The sequence below is a fragment of the Dermacentor andersoni genome, chromosome 1 (assembly GCF_023375885.2).
Source record: "Dermacentor andersoni chromosome 1, qqDerAnde1_hic_scaffold, whole genome shotgun sequence".
In the NCBI taxonomy this organism is placed as follows: domain Eukaryota; kingdom Metazoa; phylum Arthropoda; class Arachnida; order Ixodida; family Ixodidae; genus Dermacentor; species Dermacentor andersoni.
Window position 1 is genome coordinate 183231305 of NC_092814.1, and position 19830 is coordinate 183251134.

The 19830-nt window shown below is 41.5% G+C and overlaps 1 protein-coding gene across 2 annotated transcripts in view; it reads left to right on the top strand.

Annotated features, from left to right (window-relative positions):
• The window catches only part of LOC126547243 (uncharacterized), a 95714-nt gene that overhangs the window by 23436 nt on the left and 52448 nt on the right, over positions 1–19830 (top strand). Inside the window, exons 2-7 of one of the 2 annotated variants that reach the window (XM_050195193.2) lie at positions 3121–3167; positions 5863–6009; positions 7493–7742; positions 12546–12859; positions 13326–13403; positions 16897–17004. In XM_050195193.2, the coding sequence (XP_050051150.1) occupies positions 3121–3167; positions 5863–6009; positions 7493–7742; positions 12546–12859; positions 13326–13403; positions 16897–17004 (944 nt within the window). Of the gene's footprint in view, positions 1–2779; positions 3168–5862; positions 6010–7492; positions 7743–12545; positions 12860–13325; positions 13404–16896; positions 17005–19830 lie in introns of those variants that run through there. The other variant, XM_055062838.2, reaches the window with a different exon arrangement.

Sequence of the window (19830 nt, forward strand, 5' to 3'; positions counted from 1 at the left end):
TTTAAATTGAAAAGCCACCATAGTAACAACCTCTGACGATGTGAAAAGTAAATATAATCTTAATTACAATACGAATGCTGCCTTGAGAAGTGCAAAAGGTAGCAGAATATTTGTAATGTTCAACCAATATTATTTCAAATAAACTCTTTTGAAAAATATCATAGATCAAAATAGCAATGCCTATGCAAATGAGTGGGGGGTATCTTTGCTAGTACAAATGTGAATAATGTTCACCGATTGCCGCGTATACCCGTAAAAGAGAAATAAGATAAGGTGTATCTCACAGGTACACCTGTGAGATACACCTCTCCTTTACTTGACAAACAAGGAACCACATCAAATGCACTCGCATAGGAAAGAAGCGCGGGAAAAACACTGCCAAGAACAAGTAAACAAGCGAAACTGTAAAATAAACATCTCTAGTAGCGTTTTTGAATTATCTTTGGAAGAATTATAGAGAAATACATATTTGCGGAGCAATCGGAGTTCTTTTGGATTCCTCGTTTATTGCTCTACCAAGTGTGAAAACCGACTCATATTGTTATTTGGGAAGTTGCGTAAAGATGCATGGCCGCCAGCCCCGTACAAACACGTAGAGTGCAGGACACTGCGGTTCTATAGACGTACTGCGCCCATGGTGGAAGGTTAGATAAACACCCACATAAGCACAGCAGAGAAATGGCTACGTCAGGCGACTCGACTGATTACTGTAGAAGCGTCATTCAAAACACATGGAACCATTCTCCTCTTCCGCTGGCATTTTCTCTACTTCCATTTTTAATAAAAAGATGTTGATCCATAAATGTTTTCACAAACAATGGTTACATTTGTTAATTTTGCTTTTCCTTCCTGTTTGATTGTTGCCTTGGCTCTCTTCCTTAGTAGATCGCTTAATTTTTCAACTCCTTGAGACTCTTGTTTTCAGTTGCCAATTTAGGATGAAAAGTGCTGTACAATTAGGGGAAAACGAGACAAGGTAATGGGTGACATTCATATTGCCTATGGGTTTAATGGTTGTTGCAGGGTTTCATGATGGACGCTGTTTCGCATTATTTTATTTTCCACCTTATCTAACCCATATCGCGGGTACATGGTTCTGATGATCTGCCAGCGTCATGGCGAGCCAACACTGGAGGAAATACTGAAGCAAAAGGAAAAGTTAAATACAACTGGCATTTTGTCCAGCCACATTTTGTTCCACGAGTATACAGACCAGCTCACTACGAATTGAATCCCTTTCCTGGTCCCGGGATCAGTCTAAACAAAGAAAGTTGAACTAACGAAGCAACAGTGATGTGCCTGACCGTTGCAATAGATGGTGACAACTGAACACATCTCGAGTTAACCGCGCGGGCACCGAATCGATAACGAAATTGGGCTTCACACCCCAGGAGATGCTGATAACTACCGCCATCTAAAATGAGAGGAAAAGGCAGCAAAATTTTAACCGCGGAATAGCTGTCAAGTATCAAGCTTGATTTGGCGGTGCTTTAGGAATGTGTGTGAGGAGTGGTGGCATGGGGGGGGGGGGGGAGGGTATTCCGCTCAATTCCGGGGGGAGGGGAGCCCTGGGTACATGCCTGACGTTAACCCTTTATTGACGAGTGTTGCCTACAGGCAACATACTAAAAAAAGAATTTTTTTTCCTGTCGAGTTTCAGTATAGAGTCCTAAGTTTCTGGCTAAATGTCTTAGGCCAACACTGAATGACAGGCAGTAAGCGTTATTCCTTGGTTTAAAGCAGGGACACTGGACGAGGAAGGAGTTTGGCATGCGACTCACTGTATTCTGAAAGCAAGGTCAGAGGAGACAGGCCAATGCAACATATCCAGCTGCCGTGGTGTCACACATGTGATGTAAAGCAAATGAAATGTACATACACATATGGTTCACATATGATGACAGCAGTCTCTACAAATTGAAAATGAAGCCTTAGGTGGCTTGGGGTGAAGCCTCCTTCCAGCTCCTGCCTGGGGTTTTTCCCCTGTTGCGGAAAAAATTTCTGCAAATGTTTTTTCTTCTTTTTGTTTATTATGCTTATTCTTGATATGTTTTGCATATTTAGATAGAAAATAAAAATTTTTTTTTCTAGACCTTTGAATGTCTTGTTAAAGGGTTAATGTGGACACTGACCTTACATCGAAATATTTGCATCATTGTGTTACACTTGCACGATTGCATCACATTTGCATGAAATTGTATTGCATTTGCATCATTTGGACAAACATTTTCATTAAAAGCATTACATTTGCATAACATTTGCTTTGTGTGTGTTAACACCAAAGAAATATTTGCTTATCATCGATTCCCACAGATGCGTGGGATCCACCAGTATTTTTTCTGTAAATTGAGCTTCCCTCAAATTCTTTTATAAGCTCTCATGATCAGAAAATTGCTTTTCACCTTGTTTGATTAGGTTTATACTATATATGTAATGAAGAATGGTTTCTGGTGTATTGAATTCATGCAGACATGTGAAAAGAAAAACACATTTGAATGTTTGTGGCATGAGAAATTACAAATTGTGATTATTTGTTAGCTTTCTCTGCGAGAAACATCGGTCAAAGTAAACGGCATGAAAGTGTGCTCAAGCTGCATGTGCCTGCTGTCTTACCATGCACAGTAACAAAAAAAAAAGGCAGGCTTGTTTCATGTCTCAAGTTATTGGTGCAAATTTGTGGCATGTTTCTATTGTAAGTTATTATGTTGTAAAATGGGGAGTCAAGCATCATATTTGGCTTCTGTAAGCTGTTTCTAGCTGCGATAAGTTACACACAATGAACATTGATGTAGGAACATGAACGGTCAGGATTCTCCGGTCTGTTTATTGTCAAGCTTTTATGGTCATCTGCTAGGCCACCTACTACTCAGGGCTCTTATCAATTTTCTCCCATGGCTTATTTTACAGTTAACAAAGTACATATGTTTGTTTCCAATGAGCCACTGAGATTTGGCTATTTACGGGGCTGCTGCTTCTTCTGTTTTACTGTTTTGTGTGTACTTGGCATTTTTTTTTTTCCTTTTGCTTCAAATGGGTATTTGGTTTTTGTACAAAAGTGGCACATATTTGTTACTGTCTATAAGTGGCAAATCCTCATTATTCTCTTTTTTTCAATTGCAGTCTTCAAAGATATGAGTGATGATGATGTTTATGATCACATTCTCCATGTAAGTACAATTAAAGTGCACTCGATAAGCAGATCATTCCTTTTGAGCTGATTACGTAATTTTTGGTGTCAACACAGCTTAGTGCAACAAGTGAGTGTTGCATGGTTAGCTTGCATTTCGTGGCTGCCTTTGAGCTGAGGTTAATGTGCAGTCGCTCTTGTTGCAAAAGATGCATGTGTGCATTTGTATATGAAATCCATATACAAATGCATGCGTCCCTACCATCTTGCTCAATTCAGTTGTCCTAAGTGGAAGAATTTTGCAGCACTTTTAGCCACGATTTGACCTGCAATTGAATTGTCTCCTGGTTTAAATAAAATGTTGCAAGGTTTCTGCAAGGGTGATAAAACAACTTGGATTAAGTCAATGTGTGCCTTTACTGTCCCTTTAGCCCTTTGTCATTCCTTTTATATTTTCAATATTTACTCCACTTATTGTAGTTTGTTAAGCTGTGAATCATGCAGTGAATGCTGAAGTTTGTATGTGTACATTGGCAAAGTGCTGAAACCTTGAACTGAATATTATCATTTATTGACAATTAATTTTGCAAGTCTATTGCAAGTCTAGCTCACTGTGGCTGCTGGTTTTATTTCCTATTTCAAAATAGCAGCTGAAGGTTCTTTCAGTTGATGCATTTCCAGTACTTGAGAAGAAACAGAAGAAATCAGAGTAACAGAGAACAGGACAGGGAGGATGCTGGTCTTCAACGGATTTTAATCCCAGAAAATACACCAACATGACAATGGTAGAAGACAAAAGAACTATAAGTGTGGTGCATGCATCAACCCACTCGTCACAGATGTTATAGGAAGCCAACAAACGTCGCAGATGTGTATCACGCAAGTCTCGACGCAGATAGTCACACTGTTTCATTGTCACTAAGATAGAGGCAGTGCTAATACGTTTATCAGTCTGTTTTTTGAGGTTGTAGGCCTCAAGAATCAATTTGCATTTTTCTTCTTTCTACTTTCCCGTAACGGGTGTGCTATGGAACAAAGGTGTGCACCCACATTGCTTACAGTGGTCTGCTAAACGGCCGAATCTCGCTAATGTTCGTACCTGCACACAATGTTTCCTCAATCTGTTGTTTACGCAGCGCCCAGTCTTACGTATGTCGCATTTGCCACTTGACAGGGGGATGCTATAAACAATGCCAGTAGTTCACGCAATGGAAGGGGTGGCATGCTTTTTTTGAGCAGACAGGCCCTTTGTGCTTTTTGTCATTCTCGGCACATACGACACATACACTCGGCACTTGGCACATACGACACTTGGAACATACGAGCCAGCTTGTCCAGTGCCGAGAACAGCACAGGAACCCTCCATTTGGTGGCTGTCTTTTTGAGGCGGTGAGACAGGTCATGTAAATACGGCACTTCTAGCCGTTTATCTGTCCAAATCCTGAGGCCTTTTCCTTTTGGTTCCCTGGAGTTCTTTTTTTTTTTGGTTCTCTAGACTATAGCTTCTGAAGCACTGAAAATACATCAGTTATCAGAAATCCAACTAGCCCAACTTCCTGCCAGACACTTCCATTATTTAGTGTTGTCAGAATGTTGTTAATGCCAGAGGAATCAGCCTTGCATCCCTGGTTATCTGTAGAAATGTATATGTTCATTTTCCCATGGCATAGTACATGTTACACGTCAACTATAGCATTCACTCATGGAACACCATTAATGGTGCCTACTCAGTACAACATATGAGGGATGCAAAAAATACGAAGGAAGTTTGTCAGCTTCTTGTCTTTTGTGCCTTGCCTTTCCAAGTGTGGTGAACTGACTGACGTTGCAGCTCATTATGATTGCACCAGTGTGCACTTCCATCATACTTGTAGTACGGTTTCTTTTTCTTTGTGATATTTTAGGACATTGTTATAGGAAACTAGATGGGAATGAGTGAAATGTTTACCATATAGTAGGAACCTTTTTATAAGGGTAGTCATACCATCATCTTACTACAGACAACAAAATTGCTTTGAACATTCATGAAACTTTATTAGCCTATCAGCAGAGGACCTAACTGTCCCAGGTGGGAGAATAGAGAGTGCAAATCAAAACCAGCAGGGCTAGTTGTGATGATAGGTGATGTGAATATCACCAGAAATCTGCCATGAACATTAGTGGTGTATTGGTAACTTACATGTACAACTGGTATTTAAGATAGGTGGTCATTGTAAGAGGCCATGTTAAAAACAGTCGTGCAGGCCACTGGTGTTTGGACTAGGGCCAAGGCCAGTGGCCACTAAAGAATTTGTCTGGTTTTGTCATTCACTATAGTATTGGGCTTCTTTGCCATAAGAATAAAATAATTAGTTGCAATTGGTGCCATTGCTTATCATAGCAAGGGATGTACTAGCTATAATGAAGTTTTACTGGAGCAACGTGATGTTATGGGCGTGCATTTTTCTGTATCTCTGCTGGAAATATGTGGCTATTGTTTACAACAACTGCCATTCTAAAAGCACATGTGTGAGAGAGAATTGTTGCAAAAAACACACTTCTGTGGCACCGGCATTGCCGTTCTGTTAGCCATGCTCAATAGCTTTGTGTGTGCTAAAGGTGCTGTGAAGTATGACTGGAGTTTATATAATTATGCTGATATTTGTGCAAGTTAGTATGGTTCTTCTGTGCAGCTGTCAACATGATTTAAAGACTCCTAAGAAATATTGGTTTTCGCTTTGCTTCTCTCATTGCAGTCCTCTACACCAGAATTCAGTGGTTCACAGGGTGACAAAGCCTTCAGCTTTAATGAATTTAACCTCTCCTCAACTGACGTAAAAATGGAGCCTTGCTCCCGGGAGTCTCCATGCAGCTATCCGGACCCAGACACATTTCTTAATAATGTAAGTTTGTTTATTGTAGTACTGTTAAAAATTTGTCAAATGTGCTAAGGAATGAACCTTCTGTCTAGAAGGATTTATAAGGAAAACTTACACGGTAAGAAATCTGTGCTTGCTATGCAAGTCTATTTTGAGTGCTTTCTGCATGAATTAGTATATGCTGTGCTTGTATTATTATATTATAGCACTAAGTCATAACCAGGACAGAAAGGTTCATCTAAATGGGAATGTTGGTAATTTCCTCCTACCCCACTCACATCAGCCATTTCAGTTGTATATGTTTTCATTAAACTTTTCATGGCAATTGGAAAAATGCATGTTTATGTGGATTTTGGTTAGTTTTTTTATGGAGAAGTTAAGTTTAGAAGGCCATACATGGGAAATTTAGCTGTATAGATGAGATTTTGAAAAATGAAAATTTCAAAGTGGAGATTAATTGCCAAAGGGACGCTAAACAGAAAAGCAGCTTGAGCTGTATTTGTAAAAATATCCTTCTACAACACCAAAAAAGCCGCCTTCACTGTGAGAAGAGACTTGGTAAGCCAAAAGCCATCAAAAATGAAAGATGGGTGGCGACGACACTTTGAAGTTTCTACACCAGCCAAGACTGAACTTAGCAAGTTTGGAGAACTTTTACTGCACTATGACAGCCGAAATACATCAAAATTCTGTTAAATTCGTCACCAACGCTGGTGTTCTGGCACGGCACTAAGAGATGTAATTTCTTACCTTCCTTTTCTCTTCAAATATTCAACCTATTATACTGCGAAATGAGGTAATCTTTTGAAAGAATACTTTATTAGTTTAAACTATTTCATTTTTGTCCAAATAAAACAATATGTGTGTGCCAGAAATAAAGGTTCCAAAAAGAATTTTAACCATACAAAATGTTTCCTGTTTTGTCATGGCGAGGCTCTGCAAAAAATAAAATTCTGCGACAATGTGCCATCTTGGGCCGCTTAGTACATGTCTGAAAAAGATGAGTAGCAGCACAAGAATGGGACGTGCAGACTGAGTGAGATGAAGCGATTCGTCTGGCTCCGTCTGCATGTCCCATTCTTTGCGCTGTTACTCATTTTTTTCAATACGATTCTAATTCAAACACTTTTGTGAGCTATAAAAGGATCAAATCATCTCCTCATGGATAGCGGGCAAACAGTTCTGAATTGTGGTGAAGCCCAAGTACAGGTTGTGGTTTTTGAAGGAGACATTTGTTTTATACTTGGTTGTCCTAGGTGGTAGCACAGCTTGCAGTTGCAGCATTTGTCCATCCTGGCTGACCATGGCAGTCAGCAATGATGGCATGGCACTGGTTTTCGACATAACTTAGAAAAATTACTGCCAAATTGAAAGAGGAATAACAAAATGGAAATCTGTGGATCTCAAACCCAGTGTATTTTTCAGACTCTATGGTACATTAAAATGATGTATGTGTTTGTGTGTGTTCTCTTATGTGATTGATTGTTCAAATCTTTTGCTCCTTCAGGTCCATGCATCTGATCCAATCTTAGCACCAGGCCCAACCTCAGTGCCCGACACACCTCCTGACACCCCACCCACGCAGAGTGGCTCTAGCACTCCTCCGCATCTACTGGATTGCCCAGGGTACTTTCTAGCTGTCTCAGCTGCTTCCATTGCATCAAAGCCAAGCTCAGCACAGTTTCCTGTGACATCACCAAATGTGGCACCTTCTGTGGTAACAGTATCGTCGCCTCCAAGGTCGGCAGGGGAAAGAGGTGAATGCTTCGAAGACATGGGTTGGTGTTTGCCTGTGGAGTGTAGTAAGACTCTCCAGGCGAATAGCTTTCTTTGGCTGCCATGTTGCATGGTTGGATGCAAACTGGGTATCTCGCTGTGGGGAGAGTGAGAATTGCTGGTGCCTCTGTCATGGCTGATGTCATTCTTTAAGGAATGAGTGCCGTCATCACCCTCAGAAAAATCTAGAGTGGAAAAGGGTGAATATAGAAGGAAAGGGCGTTCGCTGCTTGCACCATCGTTGCTGCCACCGTCTAAGAAACCTGCCAGAGCAGATAAGGGTGGTGATAGAGGAGCATGGCATTCAGTGCTTCCGTTGTCACCACTGACATTGGGAAAACCCGCCATAGTCAGAGAGGGCAGTGGCAGGAAAGGAGGATGGCATTCACCACCTTAGCCGCCATTTGATGTTCTAGAAGCTTCACCTTCCGCTGTGTCAGCGTTTATGATATAGTATACAGGGTGTTCCTCTTTTCTTTTTTCTTGTTTTATGCTAGCAGATTTTTTTTTTTTTTTCATTGCTGTGGAATATAGTGCAAATCTGCTGATTGAGCAGGATTACTTGAATAGGCAGACATTACACCCACTAAAAATAAAAGGTAGAATTTATTCAAAACATTTTGCTTATGAACTTTTTAGCTATTTAACACACTTATTGCAATATATGAATTGAAAGCTGTGATTTCATATGGTACATTCACTACAAACAAATTTTGAGAGTAGCGCCAATTTTGAGATAAGTGCTGTCAAACTTACAGTAAAAATGCGCTGTTGTCCCACTTTTAACTAAGCACCTTTTTATGCATTTAAGCTAAATGATTGCTGGAATAACAATGGGGCTTTCCATGCGAAACATCCTAGACCCCAAAAGTGACCATCGTCGGTTCTCTTGGAAAAAAAATTGGGCTTGTTCATGATTGTGTGAATGAGGTTTCGCCAGAGTATCTTTCTTGCAAAAATATTTTCGGTGGCATAAGCACTCTTTGAATTTTGCTCGAAGAAACAAAAGTTGGTTTGAACTAAATTTTTTTAATCAAGTGTGAAACTAGGTATAATGAGAAATGTTATTTTAGAATATTATACTGGTGTGGTTCTTTCATGTGACGTCATACGTGAACACATATATTATTTTTCATCGGTTAATTGGCTCAGTTAAAAAGCAAAAAATTGTGCATTTTCAAAATTTGTTTTCTTAAATATCTTTAAGATCTTCTGTTCTCCCCCGTTGCTGTAGTTTATGCTAAAAATAGTGTTTGACTTAATGAAATCAAGTACTTCTCAAGAAAATTACTTCTAAATTAGACAAAATGTCCTTTTTTGACCATGTTCAGACCTAAATTAAGCTTTAGGGCCCTCCAGATAAAGATATGTGGGATAGCTCATTATACGTACCAACCCTTAAGCTTGTGATCTGGAAATATTAATTTGAGTAAATTTTGTTTGAAGTGAGAAAAACAAAAATTAAATGTCTACACCTAATCTCACCAGTAGGTACTCCCAAACTATGTATTCACTGCAGAACACATATGCAGAGCTGGCTATCTTCCTGGCACGCATATGCACTGTGGCTATTTGCCAAGCAAATGTGGGCTGTGTCACTTGACATCAGTATAAATACATTGCCAACGGCGTATGTTCGTCTGTCCACCACTTCTAAATTAGGGGCCTCAGGGTGGTCAGCTGGCAAACACGGCATAGATATGAGCTTTTTACTGTGAAATATAGTGGCTAACTTAGCCTCATTCTGTCATACGCAGAAGCATAATAATCACATGTTGATTTCTTCTCTGCTGCTTCTCACCAAAACAAAAATGGTGCTTGATCAGGCCCATGGACACTGTTAGATATGGGGCTGTTTCCTGGGCCTACTTCGAGTTCCCCAGACCACATCGAATCGCGCCACTGCTAAGTAAGGAATGCAGAAACACGGAAAGCACATTCCAGAGAAGCGCACGTGCAAACAAGTTGAAGGCCCCCACTTCGCTCGCCGCCGGTAGCTATTCACTGCTTGGTTCTTCCAGAAAGCGAGGGGATAGCCCGGCACTGTTCCAGGTAACGTGAGTCCCGAAGCCAAACGGCTGTGATGTACCGGGAAGGCCTGGCAGCGTCGCACCGGTCGCCTTTGAAGAAGGCATTTGCCACCACAGCGGGGCCGTACCACCGGGAGCAGGTGGGCCCTCGGACAATGGAGCCCAATCGTCCCCCCTTCGCCGCCTTTGAAGAGAGCATTGCACCACAGCAAGGCAAGACCGCGGGGAGCCGCTAGGTGTGACATCACCGCACGGGTGCCTACCATTGGCCGAAGGTGGCGTCATCGGAGCGGGCTCTCCCATTGGCCGAACATGACGCGACTTCCAGTCTTCGAAGGGTTTAAAAAGAAGCATTCTAGAGAGATCCCAGAGCATTCCCTGATTCTCCTCTCCTGAACTTCTTGCCGCGGGCCGCAGCGTCCGAGTTGCTGCCGGCCCGTAATGACTGTACTACTGTTACTTGGCTCTCACCTCTCTGTATATAATGTAAAATAAACCTCCCAAGTTTTGTTTTTCATCCCGAAGTCCGTCATTCAACCCCTACAACACTCACAGCAGACTGTAGCCTACCAGCTGGAAATTTCTGGACATTTGTCTTCTATGCCACAGTTGGTGCTGAGTGTCGATGATTCAGGTTCTTGCATAACTCGTAATATCTGTAGTACTTACAAAACATGAATCAGCGCCATGCACAATATCTTGTGTCGAATAATTATCCGGTTGTGATGATGACCTCTAAGAGTCATGGTTTACTTTCATCGCACAATTGTATTGTCTTAAAATGTAGTTACGGGTGCATCAACATTTAAACAGTGTAAACTGATACTTTACTGGTATATACTGCGCATAAATATGCATTTGTCCAATTTTATGCATAACGAGCTCATAAGCATGACAAGAATTCACTTGTAGCCTGCACGAGTTTTGCAGTGAAGGTACAGTTTGGGAGTGCCTACTGGTGAGATTGCTTGTGGACTTCAATTTTTTTTTTTCTGCCGCAAACAAAATTTACTCGAATTAAAATTCATAGATCACAAGATGAAAGGTTGGTGCGTATATTGACCTATTGCACATAGCTTTAGGTAAAGTGCAAGACAGCGCATAGGACAACAGAAGGGGATGAAGACACAGCGCAACAGATTGCATATATATTTATCTGGAGGGCCTTAAACTTCTGTTGCCAATGCGCGGGCATCACAGCGGTAATAGAGCTTTCTGTTGTTCAATACTTGCTACTTAAAAGTGTTTTTCCAAGCCTGAAAGAAGCCCGCAAATGCACGCAAAATTGCTGCACGATTGGCCGCTCTAGGCACTTTACGTGTATTCACGGGCTTCTTTCAAGCTCAAAAAAATGCTTTTTGTGTAGCACGTATTGAGCAACAGAAACCTGTATCGGGAGTTTTTCATGTTGCTCTACAATTTTCTCATTGACACTTTTCATCTAATTTGTATATTTGAGAAGTTGATTAATTCATTAAGACTGATGATCTAATTAGGCGGAGTGAAAAAATAAATAATTTGAGTATCTCATAGGGACGGCAAACAACATTACCTTGGTTCTGTCCAGCTATGTGGCATGTGCATATCTTTAAACTGTGGCTTAAGTTAGCTGGGACGCCTTGTATTGTATATTCCGTCATTCTCTCAGTTACTGCTAGAAATTGCTCATTTTCGGTGCTTTTATGTTTTAATGTTTTATTTCAGGACGTAGTAGTTGCAATATGCACCACAATACATAAAATTATAGCTTGATCTCTGGTGTTTTGAATGGATGTAAAGCAATAATAATTTCTCGGGCAGTTATTGAGAATTCTTATATGAAACTTCAAAGAAGCACCTCAAGGAACACGATTGAAAGTAATTAGTTGCTATTTTAGTATAAGTACTGAGAGTAAAAAAAAGTCTGAAATATACAATACATGCACCCGGGCTTCTAGTTGCAAATCAGATCATGCAAAAAAAAAATTATGAAGATATGTTGGCATCTATACTAGCCATAGTGATGCCCATGCTATTCGGGAAAGCAGTACTGCACTTCGCAAATGTGAAAATCGGTAAGTTCAGGGAGCATTTTTATTTTTACTCACGAAGCAATGGTTGTCAGGTCAGGCAGTATACAGAAGCCTCCTCATACTTGATTGTTGTTTGATAAGCTTTTCTGTGCAAGCAGGGTGGTCTAGTGTGAGTTCAGTTGGTGCTGGAGGCTCCACATGCTTTGTTCAGTTCCTGTACAGTGCTGTACAGTAATGCGGAGTCTTGCACAATGTTGTACAATAATGAATAAGGTCACTTGTGCAGGCAGTGTTCAAAATGTAAGGAAGTAGACTACTAGTCAAGCTTCGGTCAAAGGTCTGTCTGAAGTCGACTGCCTGCTCTTGTGTGAATGAAAACCCCACACGATAGGAAGGATTGCTCATAATAATTTGTACATGCGCTGTCGAAATGTTGATGGATAAAAGCAACCCATAGTGAGAAAAATAAAGTTAAGCTTTATATTAGTCACACAGTTATCAAAATAACACGCACTCAGACTGCTGGCTTTTCTTGCTGGCAGAAGTACCTTAAGCTTGGTGAAATTGATTAATTGGTGAGTGATTAGCCTGTTCAAACACAAACCCATAAACCTGTTTTGTGCTTGTGGTGGGCTTGTTGGGGAAAAGATGTGTTAACAGCAGTACCATATGATAGCAGTTGTTGGCTCAATGATTGGCATCCATTTAACTGCTGTGCCTCTTGTGGTTATTGTTTTGACAGCACAACAGACACTGATGCTGACTCAGGAAGAGTTTAACCAGCTGACAGCACAAGGAGTGCTCACCATTAAGACACCATCAACAGGCAGTAGCAGTGTCAAGACAACAGCTGTGGCGCCCAAGATTGTAACCCCGCAGCCATTACCAAAAGTGGCTAAGGTGACTATTCCTTCCCTCAACACTGTGGTTCCTGCAGCCAACATCAGTAGTGTTACGCCTGCGACTTTGCCCATTGTCAAGACTGAACCTGTCGCAGTCTCCAATCCCACTGTCATCTTTGGACCTTCACCCACACTGTTGCAACAGCTTAGTGATGTGAGTGTTATTTCAGATTTAGTAATTTATGCCTTTGTGTCATGTTATAATGGTGTCTATGCTCTTTGCATTCTGTGCAAAAGAATTTGTCATCTGTGTGCCTGTTTTCACTGTACATGTAACTAGACGTTGAAGGGGAAGAAAAAGTAAACTAGCCACATGCATGGCCTACCGCAAAATCTGTTTCACATATCTCTTTCGGGCTGCTATTTTTTAGAACATTTTTGTTCACATTGCCCAGTATTTGCATGTACTTTGCTCACTAAGTGCATTTGGCTGTATGTAATACTAAGTTTGCATTGTACCATTGAAAATTTGCTCGCATTACATTGGTATGACATGTGCTTATTATTATTAGGCACTCAGAGTTGTTACATGCCCTAAGCAATAAGAGTGCCATACCAGTAGTATTGCCACAATTCATTTCCAAAGGCTGCTTTTCATGATGTATCTTGCATTATTGTAGAGCAAAGCACTAAAAAGGCAACAGAGGATGATCAAAAACAGGGAATCTGCCTGCCTATCACGAAAAAAGAGGAAGGAGGTGAGTTTCTCTATAAAAAGATGCTGCTTTCTCAATTTCTTCAAATGCTAGTATATGCCAGTGCAATATGTTATAAGGAAGCTTTAGCTTGGGCCCTACTCCGATGCAGCCTATTAAATGCATGATGAGTAGCTGGGTAAGGGAACAAGAGTTCAGGATCACCAGTCAGCCTCTAGAGCCTGTGAAGGAGTACGTTTACATATTGCCAGTGCAATATGTTATAAGGAAGCTTTAGCTTGGGCCCTACTCCAATGCAGCCTATTAAATGCATGATGAGTAGCTGGGTAAGGGAACAAGAGTTCAGGATCACCAGCCAGCCTCTAGAGCCTGTGAAGGAGTACTTTTACCTAGGTCAACCAACCTAGATGCAGTAAGGGTAAAAGCAGACCAATTCAGGTTGGCATTTGCAAACAAATATGCAGCCTTAGAAAACAGAGATGAAGATGACATAGAGGCAATGAATGAATCCGTAACTAGGCTTGCTTCAGAAGCAAGCAGCAATTGGAAGTGGGAGCTAAGGCACCAAGGCAACCAGTAGGTAAGCTCTCCCAAGTAACAAAGGACCTAATAAAGAAGCGACAAAGAATGAAATTGTCCAACTCAAGAGATCAGATAGAATTCGTGGAACTGTCAAAACTAATCAACAAGGAGAAAATAAGAGATATCCGAAATTATAACATGAGAAAGACTGAGGAAGCAGTAAAAGATGGACGCAAATTAGTCAAAAGGAAACTTGGCATCGGACAAACCAAGATGTATGCACTGAAATATAAGCAGGGTAATATCATCAGCAATCTCAAAGATATAGTAAAAGCAGCGGAATAATTCTTTATTGACCTGTACAGTACCCAAAGCAGCCACGATACCTCCATTCGAAGTAGTAATGAACAGGTCACAGAGGCTCCTTCTATAACTAGTAATGAAGTTAGAAGGGCCTTGCAAGATATGAAACAGGGAAAAGCTGCAGGAGCAGATATATTACCAGAAGATGGAAGAGACATAGTGCTTGAAAAACTAGCGGCCCTTTATACGAACTGTCTGTCGACTTCAAGGGTCCCAGAGAATTGGAAGAATGCCAACATTATACTAATCCACAAACAGGGAGACATTAAAGAATTGAAAAATTATAGGCCCCTTAGCTTACTTCCAGTAATATATAAAATATTCACCAAGATAATCTCCAATAAAATAATGCCAACACTGAACTTTAGTCAACCAAGGGAACAGGCCGATTTCAGGAAGGGATACTCTGCAATGGATCACATCAGTCATCAATCAGGTAATCAAGAAATCTGCAAAGTACAATCAGCCTCTCTATATGGCTTTCATAGATTATGAAAAGGCATTTGATTCAGTAGAGATAACAGCAGTCATAGAGGCAATACGTAATCAAGGAGTACAGGACGCTTACGTAAATTCGACGTTTTGCACTGTCCAGTCGTCACCCTTATTTTATGCTTAAGCATGACATAATATAGGGTAAGCAGTTACCATACATAGGACTGGTGATAAGGTATAAAAAGCAATACTTCTAGGGCTCTATTCTGGGTCACTCACTTTTGTTGATATCATTTTCAGCTGACCCTAATTGCCTTAAGTCCATCACCAGTAAGGTGTCACACTAAATGATACAGCATGCAAAATTAAAAGTACCTAATAACGTGGTCAAACGCAAATTTTGCACGCCGTCAAATGAGGACAGCTGACACACTTATCACCTGCTTTTCTTATAGAATACGCTTTAACTATTTTGCATTCTGTTTTTGTGTTTTCTTTTAGTGTATTTATAAGAAAAGCTGGTGACAAGTGCGTCAGCTGTCCACTTTTGGTTTTGCAAGAAAAAGAAGTGACATTCCTTTCGAGGTATCTAGGCACATGAACTGATTGAGCATACAATTGTGTGTATGATGATGAGTGCATGTTGTACCTGATGCTCAGAGCATAAATAGATGATTGTTTGAAATAAATGCCAGTTGGAAGTAGCGCCAATCCTGTCATATGTGTTCCTTTCGTCTTTGTCTTTAGCGATTCCTTATGGAAAGTGTTAACATTTCTAAGTACCGGAAAAAACTATTGTGTAAAAGCTACAATGTAATTAGTATTTCAGAGACTGCATTGCTACTTGGCATTGAGTTACAGTACGTGTATAAAGCACCAAGTTTTTTTGCACACTTTGTAGTATTCTTAAAAATTGACCGTGGGTGGTGCACATATTTGCGGGGGGGAGGGGGGGGGGGGGAGCTTTGATATTTAAAGGGGCCCTGAAACACTTTTTGAACATCGTAAGAAAATGTTGCCCATCTTTAGCTGAGGCTCCTGCACACATGTGAGCCAAATATTGTTGTAGCAGGGAATTTACAGCCTCGCGTTTTCAAAAACATGGAAAAAAATAGCGTGTTCTCGCCTCTGCATTCTCGTCATGCCGCAACATTGCAAGCACCTGGACCCACAAACAGCTGTTGGCTGATTTCGGGATCACAAGAACATTCTCAGTAATACTGTTATTTCTAATTTTTACTTAAATAATTGAGAAAACATATGTCTGCAATCTCAAAAAGACAAAAATTATTTAATCTTTGCACTGCCAGTCTACAAGAAACAGTTGCACATAGCTGCATATGCTGCTCACGGCCTCCGAGACAGCAGTAGCATGCTGCTTAGCCTAGTCTGCCACGGCCACCACAGGGTGCCATGACAAGCCCTCCCACCGCCAAGACATTCAACTTTTGGTCTGGGCTTTCACCCCTTGGCTTATACTCTGTGTAGCTTCCAGTGCACTAGTAGAGACGAAATGAGATAGAAGGCCACTCATCTGTACGATAACTACATACAACTCTGTTTATATTTGAAGGATTTAAAAAATTTTTTTTCAGCAAGAGATTTGTGAGACGACATACTTTAATAGTGAAGTAATTCTATTATTAGTTAGAAAAGTGTTTTAGAGCCCCTTTAAGTGTTCATGGATATAAACAATCTCAGAAGCATTAAAAAGGTAATAAACTGCTCTCCTCTTAATTAACTTAGTCAATTTGGTGTTCTAAACCAAGGCATTTACTGGTTGATTTTGCATCATCATCATGGGGACTTATCCAGAATGAAAGTGTGAAGAGTATAAACCTGAATGACTCTAGTGTATTTTGTTAGTCTCGACCACATGAAGCCAACAGATAATGAAGCCAAGGGAAATTATAGAAGAATTTATTTGTCATTTTATTTGGAGTGGAGAAATAAGGTGCAAGGAAATGATAGTGGACAAAAAAATAACTTGCCACCTGTGGAAGTCAAACACACAGCCTCTGCATTACATGTGTGGTGGCTGTGGCTGTGTACCCAAGAATAATACTGTAATAATACCCAAGAATCTGGACGTGGGGACAACCGCTGCCATAGCTAAGTTGGTAGAGCAACTTCTTGCTCATGTGTATTCTTTTACTGTTCAGCACAACATGCAAAACCTTGAAGTTCCACTCATATTTTCTGCACTGCCATGCAGTATCTCCAGAAGCTGGAGCTTGATGTGCGGGAGTTGGCCAGTGACAATGCCAGGTTGAGAGATGAAAACACCCACCTTCGTCACAGGGTAGCCCAGCTAGAATTGGAGGTGAGTGTACACCTTTATTTGGTGGACTTCGCAATGTTTGGCTGTGGTTTGCTTTAGGACTGTCAGGTAATCATAAGCAGTAAGGTGTGTAACGAAGTGCAGCTTTTTCGGTGAGTGGTTGTGCTTCGTGACTACAGTGCTTATCTTAAGAGTACACTAAAGACAAATATTAAGTTCACATGGAATGTTAAGATACCATTTCATAAACCCCACAGTGCATGTCTTGTGCTGAGAAAACACTTAGTTTATTAAGAGAAAATTGCTTCTGAAGAGTCCGAATTCCCCCAGCGCAATTAAAATCGCCCATCACAAGTGAGCAGATGTGATGCTGCATACATCCTCATTGCCTTTTACTGCCGTCAGTGAGTAAAACGGCAGCTGACAGCCAGTGCTACGGTTTGTGGCATAGAACATGGCAGCACAACTAGAAACCGAGTGAGGACACAGCTGACAGCATCCCAGGCATCACACGGATGCGTCATCTTCTGCAGCTTGCAGAAATTTCACTTGTCACCCAGAAGTCTGTGCAATCACCTGCCTGTGACCTCATGATTGTGTAAAAGACATGATAGCAACCAGTGTGCCTGCTTCAATTTGAATTCGCTCTTGCTACTTGCTCTCTTCCATGACTGCAAGAAATAAAAGGTAAAATGAGCCTTTGCTTTGTCTCACCTCACACTGATACAAAGTATCAGAGATTGCACATACAATCTCGGAGGCCATGGAGTCAAAAAAGCGTTCTTATTTCTAACTATCAGATGGCGCCATAGCATTTATCGCTTGCGGAACATTTTTACTGGCGATGATAGAACTAGATCTAGTTCCCTTTGGTGGTGGTTAAAACCTTGGCCTTGTGGCATGTTTTAAGACTTTTTTATGGCCGTACAATTGTAATACTCACACAATGAAAATTTGTCGCTACTTTCTTTCACGATGTTGCACCCATGTATATACACTCAAAGCTCATTATAACAAAATAATGGATATAATGAAGTAAATTAAGTTCCCCTTGAAACCTCAATAGAGATCCATGCATTTAAAACTTTTTTTTAGTGAAGTGAAATTGTCCTGCCAATGAATATAACGAACTAGGTTCGTCTCCAAAACAATGAAAATACCCGGCCGTTGCGAGTCGAATCGCTTTCTGCTGGGTTCGGCACTCATTCGCCATGGCAGTACTCCGGCGTCGCCGCATCGAATACGCCATCAAGCAACCCTTGTATTTCTGGCCACCGTGCATAACTGCGCACAAGCAGCAGCTCACGATCACACTGTCTCTACTGACCTCTCTCTCTTACTGCGGTGCACTGCCACATACGCAGGCGCAGCTAGGCATGGCCTCCGAGATATTAGCATAGCAAGCTGGGCGAGTTGGTGACTTTGGCGAATTGGAACTTATTCCTAGAGGCGGGCAGCACTACCCAGATGAAAGACAAAAGGAAGTGCTGCGCTCGTATCGTCCACTTCCTTTTGTCCTTCATCCAGGTCACGCTGCCCACCCCTAGGAATATGCTCCGAGATATCCGTGGTGCAATCTCGGTATCCACACCTAGCTGCATATATTGCCTGTGTGAGCTGTGCCATGCTGTGTGGCTGTGAAAGATTAGTGCATTCACTTTCCTCTTTTCCTGTGCAGGCAGGCGCAGCTGGGCGTTGCCTCTGAGATCTCCCCAGCGCAGTCTCAGAGGTCACGCCCAGGCCACGCCTGCATGTGCCCACTTGCCTGCGCAAGCTGCGCAACATTGTGAAAGATTAGTGCATTCTCTGGTGTCTCTCTCTGTGGTGTGCCGCGTGGGCTGGCAGCTGGGCATAGCCCCGAAGATCGCCTTGGCATCGATGCACTGTTGGAGGTCTCCAGCCAGCCAAGCCAAGCTTATGTGGTCACTTGCCTTCTCGATCGCACAGCGGAGCACTGTGCTGTGTGCCACGTGCTGCTCAACCATAACGAACCAAGCGGAAAGCGGAAGCAAAAGACCATCACATTGGAATAGAAGGCAGTTATCTAAATGTTTTCGGCGTCAAGTGCTAAGAAGTTGGATGTTGCACATGCTGAAGTTTTTTTGTTATTATTATTATTATTAAAATTTCATCGGCACACGTAGTCACATAGCGGTTCTGTGGACCGCAAAGCTGTCTTTTTATTTCCATGTTTACAATTGTGCACTGCAGTGGGCATATATTGTAGTAAATGGCAATAATGTATACTACAAAGTATATTCGGCTCCCCCTTCAACTTCATTATAATGAGGTTTGAGTGTAGTTGTCCCACAGCGAGGCAAAACAGCAACTGTCTTGCATCGAATGTCGCCCACATGTGATTGCCTTTTTAGTATGAGTTTCGCAAGCCAGCAAAACAAGTGCAGCACTATTCGATACAAAAATTACCAAAACATGAGAGCGTGGGCAGTGCAAGGTCAAGTGAAACCTAAACCTTTTGACGACCTGCTGTGTCGTCAAAGGTAATAACGAGTTGTTTTCTCAAGGAATCGAATAGGAGTGAACTAGTAGCATTTTCTTTCATCTTAAAATGCAATCAAGTCATATTTTTATTATAAGGGGTTGAGTACTAGTGACACAACTATATTGACAGGGTGTGCACAGGTCCTTGAAATCCTTGAAAACCCTTGAAATTGAAAAGTATGTTTTCAAGGCCCTTGAAAGTCCTGGAATTCTTTTTGTCCCTTGAAAACCCTTGAATTTCTTGGCCCCGCACGGCACAACTTCGTCACAGTCACACCTTCTCGCGCTTTCTCCCATCTCCCTTCCACCCCTTCTCCGTCAGCGCTGTTGGACTCATGTTTTAAATGAGTCGAAGGGAGACTGGAG